The sequence below is a fragment of the Chiloscyllium punctatum genome, chromosome 3, assembly GCF_047496795.1.
Source record: "Chiloscyllium punctatum isolate Juve2018m chromosome 3, sChiPun1.3, whole genome shotgun sequence".
Taxonomy (NCBI): Eukaryota; Metazoa; Chordata; class Chondrichthyes; order Orectolobiformes; family Hemiscylliidae; genus Chiloscyllium; species Chiloscyllium punctatum.
In genome coordinates, this window is record NC_092741.1 from 131,358,582 (window position 1) to 131,373,944 (window position 15,363).

Here is a 15,363-nt window from a genome sequence, read left to right on the forward strand (position 1 = left end):
TTATAGAAGTGGTAGTAAGTAATAGCTGAAGAGTAAATTAAACAGACACTATATTAATGATAAAATACAAAAATTAAATATATTAAACAAGTTGCAGCATTGACAACTAAGGTAAGAAAGTCACTAGATTTAGATAGGATAAATTTCAGAACACAATACTGCAGGCGATAGCTGAGACACTAACCATCATTCTCCAAGAATGATTTGAAATAAGAATTGTGCCATAGGATCAGATGGTGGTAAAAGTTAGTTACACCTAGTTTGTGGGTGAATGTTTAGAGTCTATAGCACTAGACAAAATTAATGAACTCTTGGAATGATTTAGAATAGTCCAGAATCACAAAATGAAACGTGATTAATTACTGAATTTTTGATGATCTCACAATGCATAAATTAAGAGATTATGGTGACATTTATAAATGTTGAAATTCTTAAACAGTATCATCTCTAATTTTCTCTTTCATCTTCTCTTGACCATCCACATTGCGCTCAAACTTCAGAGTACCTAACTTCATTTCCAGACTCAACCTGAGGCAAATTCCATGTAAATTACACAGTTTCTTGAGAAAAAAACAAAAGCTGCCATTCTTACTTTCTTCTGATAGGTCATTCTCCTCTGCTTCTCGCTCCATCTGCTTACACCATCCTTCCATCCTCTTGGTTTCTGCATGCAGCAGTTTCATGAACCATTGACCATCTCTTCGACAAGGGGACATTCGGCCAGTTTCCACTGGTTGATGGGTAGATTCCAGCCATGGATCCGGTGGTGGAAAATTAGATGTGTCAATGGGTGTTCGATAATCTTCTCTGTAACCCAGTGGACCCTGGGTGCGCACAGTTCTGAGTGCAGTGTATTGGGTAGGGGTGCTGGGCTCAGAGTGACGCTGGAATGAGGAACCAAACTGAAGTGCCTTGTCCTCAGTAGCCACTGGACTAGGAAATCCTTCTAGTTCAAGATCAGCCTGTACACTAGCTGTCACACTGTTTGAACGCTTAAATCGCCCACGCCTGCAAAACACAATGAATATATTAGTTATTAGATAAATTGAGGAAGTTGGACCTTTTTATGTTGGTGCCAGATATAACATATCATCCAAACTGCTTATTTGAAAATCTTACTTGTTACATTAGAATTCTGCACCTTTTTTACAATTCATTCAAATGATCAACTTCATTCATACAATTATTATTTATGCTTTGAACTATGGTGGTAAGGATCCATAGCATTAGGTTTTCAAACAAAAACCAAAAGTGCTTGAGAAACTCAGCAGATCCGGCAGCATTTTGTGGAATTATTCTGTAGAACAGTGATTAAATCTGTTTCTCTCCTTATAGATATTGCCAGACCCACTGAGTTTTTACAATATTTACTGTTTTTATTTTAGATTTCCAGCATCTGGTGTATTTTGCTTTTACTGGAGTTTTAAAAGCCAATGGGTTCAGGATCTTATACAGATGGTTTGAAGATCACAGCCTTGGAATTCCTCTCCGAATCTCGATGCCTCCAGAACAACTTGAAATGTTCACATGTTTGACAGAAGTACAGCAATGGGAAACACCCTGATACCCACTTGATGGATAATTCAGTTCCTTAAGGATTGTGCTAAGGGATCTCTATGGAGAAGATTGCCTTCTTAATATTTATTTTGGAGAACTCAAATTCACAGGTGCACATCAATGTGCATAGTTGGGTTCATTCAGATGACAAGAGAAAGTTAATTGGACCTTGTGGAAGATTGAATTTTGGTGGGCCAATGGCACTGCACTCAGCACTGTAACATTCCTGTGTTTCCATACCCACTGTATTCTATGCGTTACTGCCTTTCTAAGAAACTGCCTGTTCCATGTATGGGAAAGACAACAGCAGTTTCAAACATGACTGCTGCCAATCTTTCGCATTAGCAACAGGGCAGGCAACTCCTACCTCCTGGAGATGGTCAATGACACTAATTGGGCACCAGCCTCACCACCTGTCCATTTCTACATTAAAAAATTGCTACACAGTAATCTTACAGCAATATATTTGCAATATAGCACAGGATCAGGCCTTGTAATTAATACAGGTGCTGGGTTCAGACTTAAATTTGAGAAGCCAGCCCAATGTTATGCAACTCATGAGATAAAATCATATCCTTTAGTTTTGTAGTATTTCAAAAATTGTGTTTAAAATATTCAATATAAAAAAGCCCATTCACATGCAAAACACAAATAATTGATTTGCCTTTTGAATGAGAAATTAACATTCCATTTTGAAAGCTTGAAAGAGTTTCTTGATCCTCAAGTAGTTAAAAATATCCTAAGTGTCAGGTTTCATTGTCATTTTGAGGAATATCTAGCATTACAAATTTACTGCATTTATTTTATTTCCCATGTTGTCAACATGGGTATGATCTAGTTTTCGTTTATCATTCAGAATTGCTTTAGTGCCACTGGCTGCTAAACAGAGAAACTGTAATTCCTTACATAAATAATTCAGGTGCTGCTGCTTTGAAACAAGAAAGCTGGTTTCCATTTCATTCCCTCTTGTTGATAATCCACAAATTTATATTAAGAATTTTAAAACTCATAAATATGGTTCCAACGTTACTTTTTTTTTAATCTAACAATACCTGGGTCTCATTATACAATGGTGTCTAAGACTGATCTTATAATCTATAACATGTTTTGACAATAACCTTCCAGCCAAAGAGGCCTTTTCAATAACACCGTGGAGACATTTTAAAAATAACAACAACACCAATGTACATTATGCTGAGAAAACATTCCAAAGCATTTTATAGATTGTTAACAAACATTATTTGACACATGGGATATAAAGAGAAACTCTTTAGAATAAATAATCAGAAGCTAGGTTAATGAGGAGAGTTTTGAAGGAGAACAGAGAGGCAAAGTGGTGGCGATATTTAGAAATAGAATTTCAGAGATTAGGACTATAGCAGATGAAGGTATGATCACCAGTGGTAGAGCAATTACAATAAAGGTTGTGCATAAGGCCTCCTGAAGAAATTCAGGTATCTTAGTGGATTATAGGACTGGATGAAGATACAGAGACTGGGAGTGAAGAGGTCATGGATGGATTTGAAATTAGGATGAGAATTTTAAAATTGAGGCTTTGCCGCACTGGAAGCTAAGCTTAAATCAGTGAATAAAGGGTGATGAGAACTTAGTCTGAGTCAGGATGCAGGCAGGGTTTGGAGGATCTCAATTTTATGTTGTGTACAAGACAGGAGGCTGGACATGAAGGCTTTGGGACATCTGAATCTCGAAGGAATAAAAGCATGGATGAGGGATTCAGCTGCAGTTAAGTTATGGTATTTGGTTGTTAGGGTGGGGGAGGGTGGAGTGGGTGGAAGATGGAAATGTAATAGATATGGAAGTAGTCAGTTTTGATGCTGGAGTGGATATGGGATCAGGAGTTTAGCCTGAGGTAAAGTAGGACACCTAGGTTCTGAACTGTCTGTTTGACTCTCAGACAGTGACCCTTTTCTTGCCTTTAGTTCTTTCACTTGTCCTAAGTGTACAAGAGTGTTCAACATCTGCTTTGCTGCTGTAATTGAGTTTGACTCAATGCTGCAAATAATCCCTGAAAAGAAAAGGCACTGACCATAACTTCTTAATTGAGAATCGTTCCTAATCAGCATGAGGCTGCACTAATGCTGTAATGAAACACAACTGGGACCTAACTTGTTCCCATTTGCATTTCCTTTCTGACTCTCCTTAGCAACGGAGTCTTTTCTTTCCAGATGTTTACATGTTGTTTGTTTAAATAAAAACTAGATTGCTTAATTTGCAAGAGCACTCATTTCTTGCTTGAATTACCGTTTTTCATCTTCAACCTGCACTCCCACTGAGTGGTACTCCCGAAGGCCTCTGCTGTCTGTGTCTGAGTCTGTTGCTGTCTCCATGGCATCCACCTGGCCCAATATACAGAGTCAGAATGTAATAGTCATAGAATCCGAACAATAACAGCACAGAGAAATATCATTCAGTCCATTGTGCTTGTCAGTACCAGCTCATTAAATGGTGGTATCTACAATCTAATTGTCTGAACCTTCTTATTATATCTTTTTTAAAATTCTCTTTGATGATAAATTCTGATTGACATGTGATTTTAGATTAACCTTTGTTTCCTCTAACTATTATTTTGCATTTCTTTTTTGCCACTGGTTTTGCTATGATCCTGATTAGTATACATAGATTCATAGAGTCATACAGATATACAGCATGAAAACAGGCCTTTTGTCGACCAGATATCCCAACTTAATCTAGTTCCTCTTGCCAGCACCCAGCCCATATCCCTCCAAACCCTTCCTATTCATATACCCATCCAGATGTCTTTTAAATGTTATACCAGCCTCCATCACTTTCTTTAGCAGCTCATTCCATACACATACCACCCTCTGTGTGAAAAAAATTGTCCCTTCGGTCTCTTTTATATCTTTCCCCTCTCACCCTAAACCTATGCCCTCTAGTTCTGGACTCCCCCAACCGAAGGAAAAGACTTTGTATACTTATCTTATCTATGCCCCTCATGATTTTATAAACTTCTATAGGGTCACCCCTCAGCCTCTGACAGTCCAGGGAAAACAACCCTAGCCTATTCAATCTCTCCCTATAGCTCAAATCCTCCAACCCTGGCAACATTTTTGTAAATCTTTTCTTAAACCACATGTTAGTGTACATTTGGATAACAGCTAATCTGTGCAACTCATGCAACAGTAGTTATGTGTCCAATTTGCCATAGAGAGGATATGCCAATGACAGCTTACTTGAATCCCAATCGAGGACCGCTGATTCTTCAGATACTGTTCTGCCTTTGTCACATCTAAGGTTAAGATGGCCTTGTCTCTGGTTAAAACTGCACTGTTTTTGCTGTTATTGATAACATGGTGCTGGGCAGCGGCTGACTCCAGTGCAATGTTCACAGCCTTTGTACTGTCCAGGCTGTCCATTGAGTTGTAAATGATCCTGCCATCTTGGGGCCACGGGGAACTCCTCTGTGCTCGGTTCTCATGATATGCATCCTGAGTTGATTCTGTACTGCTCTGGGCTGTCACCGAAATCACTGGTTTGGATGTAGTTCGAGGTGGTACAGGTGGCGGGGTCTTTTTGTAATTAGTGCAAGTAACTGTTGAGAAAGAGAGGAAAGAAGATTATTCACAATGAAACTCTAAGGAGAAACATACCGAGTATAAGGGTAATAGAGGCACGCCACAGACCACTTCACACTATAACAATGCCAGAACAGGAAAGGTCCATGATAATCCTGATATTAGGAATCAGATCTCATTTATGTGAGACTAGTGACCTTCTGATGTCCAGATTGCCACTTCCAGGCAGATCTGTTGGAGAAGACAATTTCAGTTTCATGCAGGTTCTGGGTGAAGGAGGAATGATAGGAAAGTAGGCCATATAGAAGTGATTGGAAAGGGGGAAGGTGGTTGTGACAGAAGTAGTGACCAGAATGGGGGTGAGGGAAGCTAGATAACAATTAGCTGCTCCTTCCCAGCTTCACATTCAAGTATCTAGTAGCTTCTTCATTCCAGATATTTAATGAATTCCAATTCCACCATTTGTCATGGCAGGATTTGAACCTGGGCCCCCAGAACAATACCTCTAGGTCACTGGATTAGCACTGGGTCCTGAAGAAGGGCTCATGCCCAAAACGTCGAATCTCCTGCTCCTTGGATGCTGCCTGACCTGCTGCGCTTTTCCAGCAACACATTTTCAGCACTGGATTATCAGCCCAGTGATACTACCACTAGGCCACTGCCTTCCCATATTGCATTGGATGAATTCTTTCAGCTTTCAGAAGAATGGTACTGCATCATTCACGTTGATAATAGAATACCTCATTGGAACATGAACAAGAACAGAATATTTATTCTTCCTGTAGTTTTTTTTAACTGAGTCAGGGTTACAGTTGTTAAATCTGCTGCTATTCAACTGTTGCTGCACTGAGTCTGCCGAATATTTCTTTCAGGTTGACAAGGGAATACATTGCTTTTGACATGCTTGATGAAGACAACGAGGAGAAGTAAGGGAATACCGCTTGTTTGCTGATTTTAAAAGTAATTAATTTGGATAATAAACCTCTTCCTTACAGCCATTTTAAAAAATCAAAATTAAAATGGGTTGTTTATTTCTGCCTTTTATCAATATTTTAGTGCATAAAGGGGAGGATATTGAGGTCAGTTGAGTATTTAGCAAGCTCAATGTACCCTTAAATATTTATTTATATAAGAGGATGGGCACCTAGCTTCAGGATCTGCCTAGCCTCCATATTATGGGGTGACCTTTGGGGTGGGTGGGATGTTACTGGGCTGTCTACCTAATCCATTTTATGCATCCACACAGAAACCATACCCATATAAGACAAGCAATATCCAGGCTTTTCAGTAGGTAAAAGCCAAAGGGAAAAGTCAAAACAAAAAAAATTGCTCAAGGAGTCAGGTCATCACAGTGGCCTTGCTTATAGGATAGAGGACGTGACTGGCAATTAATCAGAGACAAAGCGTAAAACAAAGAAGCAGATTATGATACTGAGAACATAACCATTGTTGTGGATTAGCTATATAAAAAAAAATTGATTACCATGTGCATCAAGGGTGGCATGGTGGCTCAGTGGTTAGTACTGCTGTCTCATAGTGCCAGAGACCCGGGTTCAATTCTGGCCTCGGCCGACTGTCTGTGTGGAGTTTGCACATTCTCCCCGTGTCTGCGTGGGTTTCCTCCAGGTGCTCTGGTTTCCTCCCACAGTCCAAAGAGGTGCAGGTCAGGTGAATTGGCCATGCTAAATTGCCCATAGTGTTAGATGGATTAGTCAGCAGTAAATGTAGGGTGGGTGGTTCCTCTTCGGAGGGTCGGTGTGGACTTGTTGGCTGAAGGGCCTGTTCCCACACTGTAGGGAATCTAATCTAATCTAATCATGAAGATAAAAATCAGGAGGCTGAAAAGGTGCCTATCTAGAATGAGAACTGCACACATTGAGGAAAGGAAAGAAGAATGGGACATGGACAATATTGGAGAATTGTCCAGAATGGTGACAAAAATGTGCTACAAAATAATATTTTCAAGTATTATTCTGATGTTTGGCATATGAGTTGCTGAGCAAATAGCAGTCTAATGATGCAATTTTAAAAAATAACTGTGACTGTTTTCAAAATATTATAATTTATGAGATGAAATGAACACAAAACAATGCCATTTTTTCAAGTGAGTCAATCTGACACTTCATTCAGTTGATAAAACTCTTGAATGTGATCCAAAAGTTTGTATGTTTAAGTACCATTACAAACAATTCAATGTGATATGAAGGGAATAGCTGTATTATTGGAGGAACTGTGTATTGCAAGTCCCATTAGTCTGAGGCAATTGGGGTTGGTAGTATTTGGCAAAGGAGGCAATTGGATCCAAAATGATGCAGATAGAAAAATACTACAGATGCAAGATATTTGAAATATTAAAAGAATACTGGAAGTGCTCAATAGGTCAGGAAATCTCTGTCAAGAAAACATTTCAGGTTTTGATAGGTCTTCTGGTTGATAAGTCTTCAGATCCTGATGGACTTTGTCTGAGGGTCTTAAAAGAGTTGATGAGCTGGTGTTAATGTTTCAACAGACTGGGAAGTGGCAAACATAATTCCTTTACTCAAAAAGCAAGGTAGGCAGAAAAGAGGAAACTATAGGCAGTTAGTTTGATGGCTTTCTTAAGGAATATGTTAAAATGAATCATTAAGTGGATTATAACTGGACAATTGGAAGATGTCAAGCTAATTGAGAAGAGCCAGCATGGTTTTGGAAATTGTACTTAATCAATTTATTGGAATTCTTGGAAGTAGTAACATGAGCTGTTGATGAAGAGGAGATCTTTGATGTACTTAGCCTGGCTTTTTCAAAAGGCATTCGACAAAGCTTGAAGGATCAAGGAAAGTGCACATACTCTAATGGCAAAAGTGTTAATAACAGAATGCTGAGCGATAGACTACATTATCACCACAGAACAATGAGTAGAAATAATAATATAGATTACTCCAGTTGATGAATAAAAATTTCCATAGTATGGTACAGAATGTTATGGAACAATAGAATCAATAGCAAAAAACTAGATATATGCTGGACATATTTGAGATATAAAGAAAATAGAAAGTTTCACCTTTTGTCTGGGGAGAATTATCTAGTGAACTGTGCCAAGTGGAATATTAATAGGTAAAGTAATAATTTTGTGTCGGTGGTCTATTAAAGGAATACAACAGAGTAGATTTCTGAGCTCTTGATTTTAAGATATTGATTCTGACCCAGATTGTGGGATAGGATTCCTTCTATATTGGGTGGTAACGTCACGCTTATAAAAGTACATCAATTGGCCTTATATGTTGAACCCAAAACCTGAATAAATGTGGGAGCCAATTTTATTCTGTTGCTATGGAAGAATAATAGCCATCTTTTAAAAGCAATCAAGTCCTTTAGGGTTTGTTTACCATTTTCTTAGGGAATTCTTAAAACTCAACAGTAGCTATGTCAGCATTTAGCCAGTGGAGCTACCAAGCAAAGTGTCAAGTAGCTGTAAAGGGCAGTGGTGGAAGTGGAGACCTCCTACAGGATCAGAACTTGAGATGGAGCAAAATTGGGGCACAAAAGGGAAGGTCACATTATTCAGGATTTTAGTGATATAACTTGGGAAATGTGATACCACTGAGTCAGAATTGACAAATGTAACCCATAATTAATTCATGGTTCAACATATTAGAAACATCACAAGAAGTTGCTTTCAGTTATCTTGGTCAGTGACCCCAGTAACAGAATGCAAATAAAACAAAGTAACCATAACATGACTGCCTGATAAGACTGAAGGTTCAACATTGCAAAGGAATAGCATCAAGTTGAATATTTGGAAAAATGTCAACCATAAAATTAGATCCCTTACATTATGGAAACAGGCCACTTGGCCCAACAAGTCCATACTGACCCTGTGAAGAGTAACCCAGCCAGACCCATTCCCCTACCCTATATTTACCCCTGACTAATGCACCTAACACTATGGGCAATGTAGCATGGCCAATTCACCTGACTTGTACATCTTTGTGGAAGGAAACCGGAGCACCCAGAGGAAATCCACGCAGACACAGGGAGAATGTACAAACTCCACACAGACAATCATCCGAGGGTGAAATCGAACCTGGGTCTCTGGTGCTGTGAGGCAGTAGTGCTAACCACTGAGCCACCATGCCGCCAAGGGAAAAGACAAACAGATGAGGGAAAATGATTCATTAACATTTTAACTCCACAGGTTGTAAATCCATTAATGACAACATAAGAAAGGAAAAAAAATCTTTACAAATATTGTGAAGGATTACGGGAAGCTTTAGAATTATGTCAAATTGTTAATTATGAGGGAAGTGTGGGAACTGAAATAATATCCAAAACAGCAAGAAACTCTCAAGTACTAAAATTGCTAAAGGATGGAAAGGAAGATGTGAAAACCATAGTAGAAATTAATAGGTAAGAAACTAAAGGTTAGTGGATAATAGTAAATGTCCTGGCAATGTTAACTTATACCATGCCACTTGTTAATAGAAACAATTTACTTGGACCTATTCATATTGACAGCAACACATTACAGTTTTTCAATATATCTATAATTCCTGACATGAACAAATGCCTAAGGATAATACATTACCTATCAATAGAAACAAGAGATAAAATCAAAGAGGAATTAATAATCAACATGATGAGGTCACTGATTGTTTTTGCATACCAATTGTTAAAGACAAGCTAATGTTGGTACCTTTTAGAGAAAGTAAATATAATCTGAGCAACTGCAGGCCCATCTGTGTAAAATAATGTTGAATAAACAATGCAATCAATTGTCAGAGGGAAGTTGAGAGCTACCTATAGGGGAATAATCTGGAAAACAGCACTCAAGTGGTAAGGTGAGGAAAATTGTCCCTGATTAACTTTCTTGACTGCTTGGAAAAAGTGATATCCAAAATGAACAATGAAAAGCAATCTGATTTGACACTTCCAGATTTCTAAAAAGTGTTTATTGACATTATTAGGAAAGATTAAATGGGAAATTGAAAATAGTGGAAATTATGCATCAGCCATCATTCAATTGGTAGCATTGTTAGCTTTCAGGAAGGTTCTACACAGAACTCCAGCAGTTGACCACCTGATTCAGGCTGACTCTGCAATGCCATAATAACAGAGTCCTGCATTGCCATTTACATCAGATATTAACCTCCCCTGCCAACTCAATCTTTTTAGGTGAATTTGACAGATCTGTAGTATTTTTCAAAGATACTCTCTTAAGATTAGCCCTTAATTAATACCACACAAAAAAAATCATATTGTATATTTATAGGATCCTTCAGCGTGCAAACTGTTTGACACATTATATCAACATTACAATAGTGACCACATTTCAAAAATATCCCAGTTGATGTAAATTGCTTTGGACATCCTGTGATTGTGAAATGTATTGTATAAATGCAAACCTCTCCTTTACAAGATAAAACTTAGATGAGGATAAAGAATTGGCAAAAGAAGAAGTATGCTCCTTGGGAGGGTGGTGGAGTGGCAGTATGGAGATGAATGACCTTTATTTACATTGATGACTTTGATCAAGAACTGGTGAACTGGTCAAATTTATAAATACTGTTAAACAAGTGGCAGATAAATTCGACTTTCAGATGGAAATGTACAAAATTGACTAATCTATGGCAGATAAAATTCAATTATAGATAAGTGCATCTTGGAAGGAAAATGAATGTCACAAACATCTAGTGGACAGGAAAACGTTGATGAGAGCAACCTGTGTTGATAACAGATTTGATACCTAGCCTGCCAAATCACTTCAAACAGCAACACACTGAGTCGAATGCTAAACTATATCACAATTGTACCAGAATAAAAATGAGAATGTATTTTCCAAAACTGTGTCGAATCTTGGGGTATACTATATAAAATATGGCCTCTGAAACAACAGGATTAATTCAAGGTATCGTGATTTAATCAATAAAGAACAGGAACTTCGATAAATGCTTTCTGTTTCTCTCCTAACGTTTGATGAGGTGCTTCCCAAAACTTACATACACAGCCATATCTCCTTCTTCAGTGACTGTCTCTGATTCCAAATTATCCCTTGTGGATTCCAATTGAAGTTCCAAACTTTATGTTTCAATCCTCTTCAGGATTGCAACTGTCTTTGGGACATGTAAAGTTGCTTGGATAACATTTCCATATCCTGAAATCCACACTCAATGTTATGTGTCACCAAATGCACACTATTGACCTCTCTCTCCATCAGCATTGCCTCACACTGACTCAAAGCTGTCCTGGCCTTGAGCTCCTTTTCATTCTTCATTTCACTTGATGCCATAACAACAAACATTTTCTCTTTGCTTCAGGGATACAAGCTCCAGCAATTTATAGCTACTGACATTCTTCTTGATCTCTTCTCCCCTCCCTTCTCTCTGACTTCATCCCTTCTTCAAATCCCGCCTCTTGTCATGTATTCATTCTATCCTCTGACCTCCCGCTCCGGTTGCTGAAGGATCTGGGGCTCAACAAAGGAATCAGTGCACCCTTACATCAATGAATTTCAGACATGATACAATGTTTACCTCTTCATCCATTGCCTTCACCTGCATGCCCACTTCTTTGGATAGGAATCCTTTCTCTGCTTCACTTACCCTTTCATCTGTCTCTAATACACTCCCTTTACCTGGATCCCTCCTTCTCACTTCTTAGCTGTCTTTGATCTCTTCAGTGTGATCAATGTGACATCAACTGCCTTAATATCTCGGCTCCCCATCACTCACTGTAACCTGTGTCCTTCTGAACTCAAATTCCATAGAAGTCATACTACACTTGAAACATTAACACTGTTTATTTATCCACAGATGCTGTCGGACCTATTGAGTTTCTTCACTCTTTTTGTTTTTATTTCAGGTAATTACAAATCATTTCAGGATATGTCAGGATTAGAACAATGGGCCATGGCTTAAATGGGTGAAAGAATGTTCGGAAAATATTCTTCCAGTCAATTTAGCATGATTTTCTGGCAGTGAAAGTGAAGGCAAAAAACTTCTACACATTCTAGATGCAATTGGATGATAATATATTTGATGTTTTTCTTTATTCTGGGTGTGTTAATGCCATTCTCATCATTGTTGATTATAGGCTTCCATAATGCAATGACTGGACATGCATAAATTTATTCATTATTTGATTAAAGCAAAATATTGCACACTAAGCAAAAGAATAAATGTGCAGCTTTGCAATAAAGAAATAAAGAGAACATGTGAAATTAGGAAGAGAATTTGAACTGAGTAACTTTGGAAGGGTGACTGTAGACTTGTCATTTTCTTTGACAACATTTTGCAACAGCAATTTAAAATAGAAACAGGATATTAAGATGTTTAGATAGAAAGTGGAGTCCAAGCCTAAGACTTTATAATAGCAGCCAAAATAACCGTGGATTACAGTGTCCATTGTGGCACTTTAAAAACATACTGTTCAAATGATTAAGAATATGAAATAAGAATAATTGTGAATTCTAAATCAATCAGGACAATTGGAGAAACTTAACTTTTGCATTTACCAAGGAAGCTGAGGAAAACGTCATTAATGTGTACATAATAATTACAAACAACAATAATAAACAATATTATTTTAAGGTTGTGGATATTCAAATTGGGAAAACTAAATTTACAAAAGATCATGTCATTAAAGACTCTTTACCCAGAGGCAAAGTCCAAAACGTTTGGGAAATTTTGACATGCCATTTACTATTTAGATGAGTAATTTGTAGTATTACAGGAGTTAGTTCAATGAACGTATTGATTTATTTCTTTATTTTTCATGTATTATTAATGCATGTGCCTCCTAACTGTATAGTTATCAAGAATGCCACAAAATAACATTATAATTAATGTAAATTAATAATGGCTTTTCTTCACATATTTATTATCTTTTGTTTTCTTGCTAAAATGGAAGATAGTTTTTCTGAGAAGAATGTGAAATAACTTGTGGCAATGTGAAATAATCTAAACTTCTGCTATGCAGACATCTGCGAAAATTGTTTTTTTCAGAAGACTTCAAATCTGATACACTGTGAACTTTTGCAATGCCATAGATAAAATTAATAAGAACCAAACAGACTGCATTTAACAGGCATTCTTCAAATCATTATGCGTATCAGTGTATCTAAAAAACTTGCAAGAGAAGTGTTGAAGCATGTTGAACCTAAACAACAGATTACTTTATTAATCAGGCCTCTTGACTGGATGTTCAAACAATTTTTGTTAACCTCTCAGTTTATACAGATCTGCAAGCACTCCAAATTAACATATGTGCAGGTGTATTGACTTATTAATGGCACACATTAACAGCACACAACAGATTATAAAGGCATAAATAAAACCAAAAACAAAATCTAATTCAGTACATTGACTTCCATTGCTACTGTGAAAACCTAGCTTTAGAGAAATGAGGTTCCCTCTTCTGCAAAGCTGTCTGACTGTTGGAACAAAAATCACAACATAGCAGTGCACAATGCAGGTCTACATGAACTCTCACACTCCCTTTCCCAGTTTGTGTTGCTCTCTCTTTCTCTAATTTGTGTTCTACACTTATTCTCCTTCAGTTTGTATTGTCTTATCTCCTTAGTTCCTACCTCAGGACTCAGCTGATTTTTATTGATCCTGATTCAAAATATTTCTTACTGGTGAGGAAACTTGTAAGGCTCAGAAAGTGCTATTTAGTTGTAAACTGCTAGTGCTGGACAACGATACATGCATCAATTCCCATTTCAGAACCATTTCTCTCTCTGGAGTAACTGGTGGCAGTACTTGGAAAACCAATCGTCATTCCAGTAGAATCCTGCTGAAATCAGAATGACTAGGAAGCCAAATTATGACATTACCAACCCGAAGCTTTAAAGTGCTGCTGTGCAATTGTAAGGGGTTAGACTTAGGACACTGTGGTGGGAATGTTTAATATTGATTTCCTGGTCTCCTAGATGCAGAGCTTGACAAAGATACCACTGAATCAGGAACACTCCTGTTCATTCAAGGAGGATTAAGTTTGTGGTGTTATATAAACTGTGCAGATCAACTTGTTGCCATTATAGAGTGTCCAAAGTGATGTAAGTATCATTCATTAGTTTACAACTCTCACAGGAGAAATTCTCGTGGAAATCTAGGTTTATGAAGGTGCTGCACATTGGTTAGCTTGTGCCCATTAAGGGAACTATGTGATCTCAAGAGAATGGGAAACCAGCATCAGGCCTCTGGGTAGGATGATCATCATAAGGGTTCCCACTGTTTTCAATTGAGAAGAAAGTAAAAGCACAAAGCCTGTTCAATGACAGAATTGCTCAACTGAAATGTAACTTGCATTAAAAAGAACACTTTACAAAAATATATTGCGTTAAGTGCAGTCTGAAACCAACAAACTCCACAGGATTAATAAAACAAGTTGCACTTTCAGAAAATTACATGTTGCAGAGCTTCAAAGCTTTGGGAGTATCTCTTGGGATCATTCTCTGTTCCAGATGTTTGCTGCTTAAGTTCAATTTTAAACTTGAACTAAATTCTTAAACTATTGCTTCAGCACTTTTTTGTTCAGCGACACATTAGAGTTTTATTTTGCCAAGTGTAAGTTGTGTGTCAATTTTATAATTAGAAGTAGTTTCTAATTGGCATTTGGCCACAAAAAGATTCAATGTAACAACTAAGATGTTGAGGTCCAGGTTTTGTTTTTCTTAAAGGAACATCTCACCTTCTCAAGTGTAATTAGGGATGAGCAACAAATGCTAGCCAGCCAGTGAATAAAAAGAGGTTTCCAAATTAGTTGCAATATTTTTTATTCATATGACGATCCTTGCTTTGACTACATTAATGGCTTCTTTTGAACACATCTGTCACTGCATTTTATACATTTGTGAAGATTTGGTTTGGCCTTACTCATACTTGAAGACACGTTCCTTTTTCTAAAAAAAAGTTTTGTTGACATTTTGAGTTGTTTGTTTGTTTTTGGCTCGCATGGATTCCAGAAGTTTGACAGTTGAAGAGAATCTTATGAAGGTCGGCAGCACTGGTTGGGATAACTATAAGTCAAGTGAATCAGTTCACAAATCATTGAACTATAACTGAGGTTAGGCTCTCGACAAGAACTGACTCTGTCAAGTTGTACTGAAGTCCCAAATTTATTTTTACATTTAAAATATTCTTAATTCTTTTAGGGTGAATTATTAGTCGCTGGAAAAGCTGAAATCTAAAATGGAAGGCAAATTAATGTGTACAATAGGGGATTTTGTTTTGTTTCACTATTGGAATGTGAATGCTACTGACAAAGCCAG

General features: G+C 37.6%; 1 protein-coding gene across 10 annotated transcripts in view; it reads right to left on the bottom strand.

The window, feature by feature from the left end:
- Positions 1 to 15,363, bottom strand: part of dlgap2a (discs, large (Drosophila) homolog-associated protein 2a) — a 961,527-nt gene that overhangs the window by 17,769 nt on the left and 928,395 nt on the right. For all 10 annotated transcript variants that reach the window (XM_072560917.1, XM_072560918.1, XM_072560915.1 and 7 more), the window contains 3 exons: positions 4,770 to 5,128; positions 3,820 to 3,914; positions 593 to 1,008 (listed from right to left, as the gene is read on the bottom strand). In XM_072560917.1, coding sequence (XP_072417018.1) covers positions 593 to 1,008; positions 3,820 to 3,914; positions 4,770 to 5,128 — 870 coding nt within the window. The remainder of the gene's footprint in view (positions 1 to 592; positions 1,009 to 3,819; positions 3,915 to 4,769; positions 5,129 to 15,363) is intronic.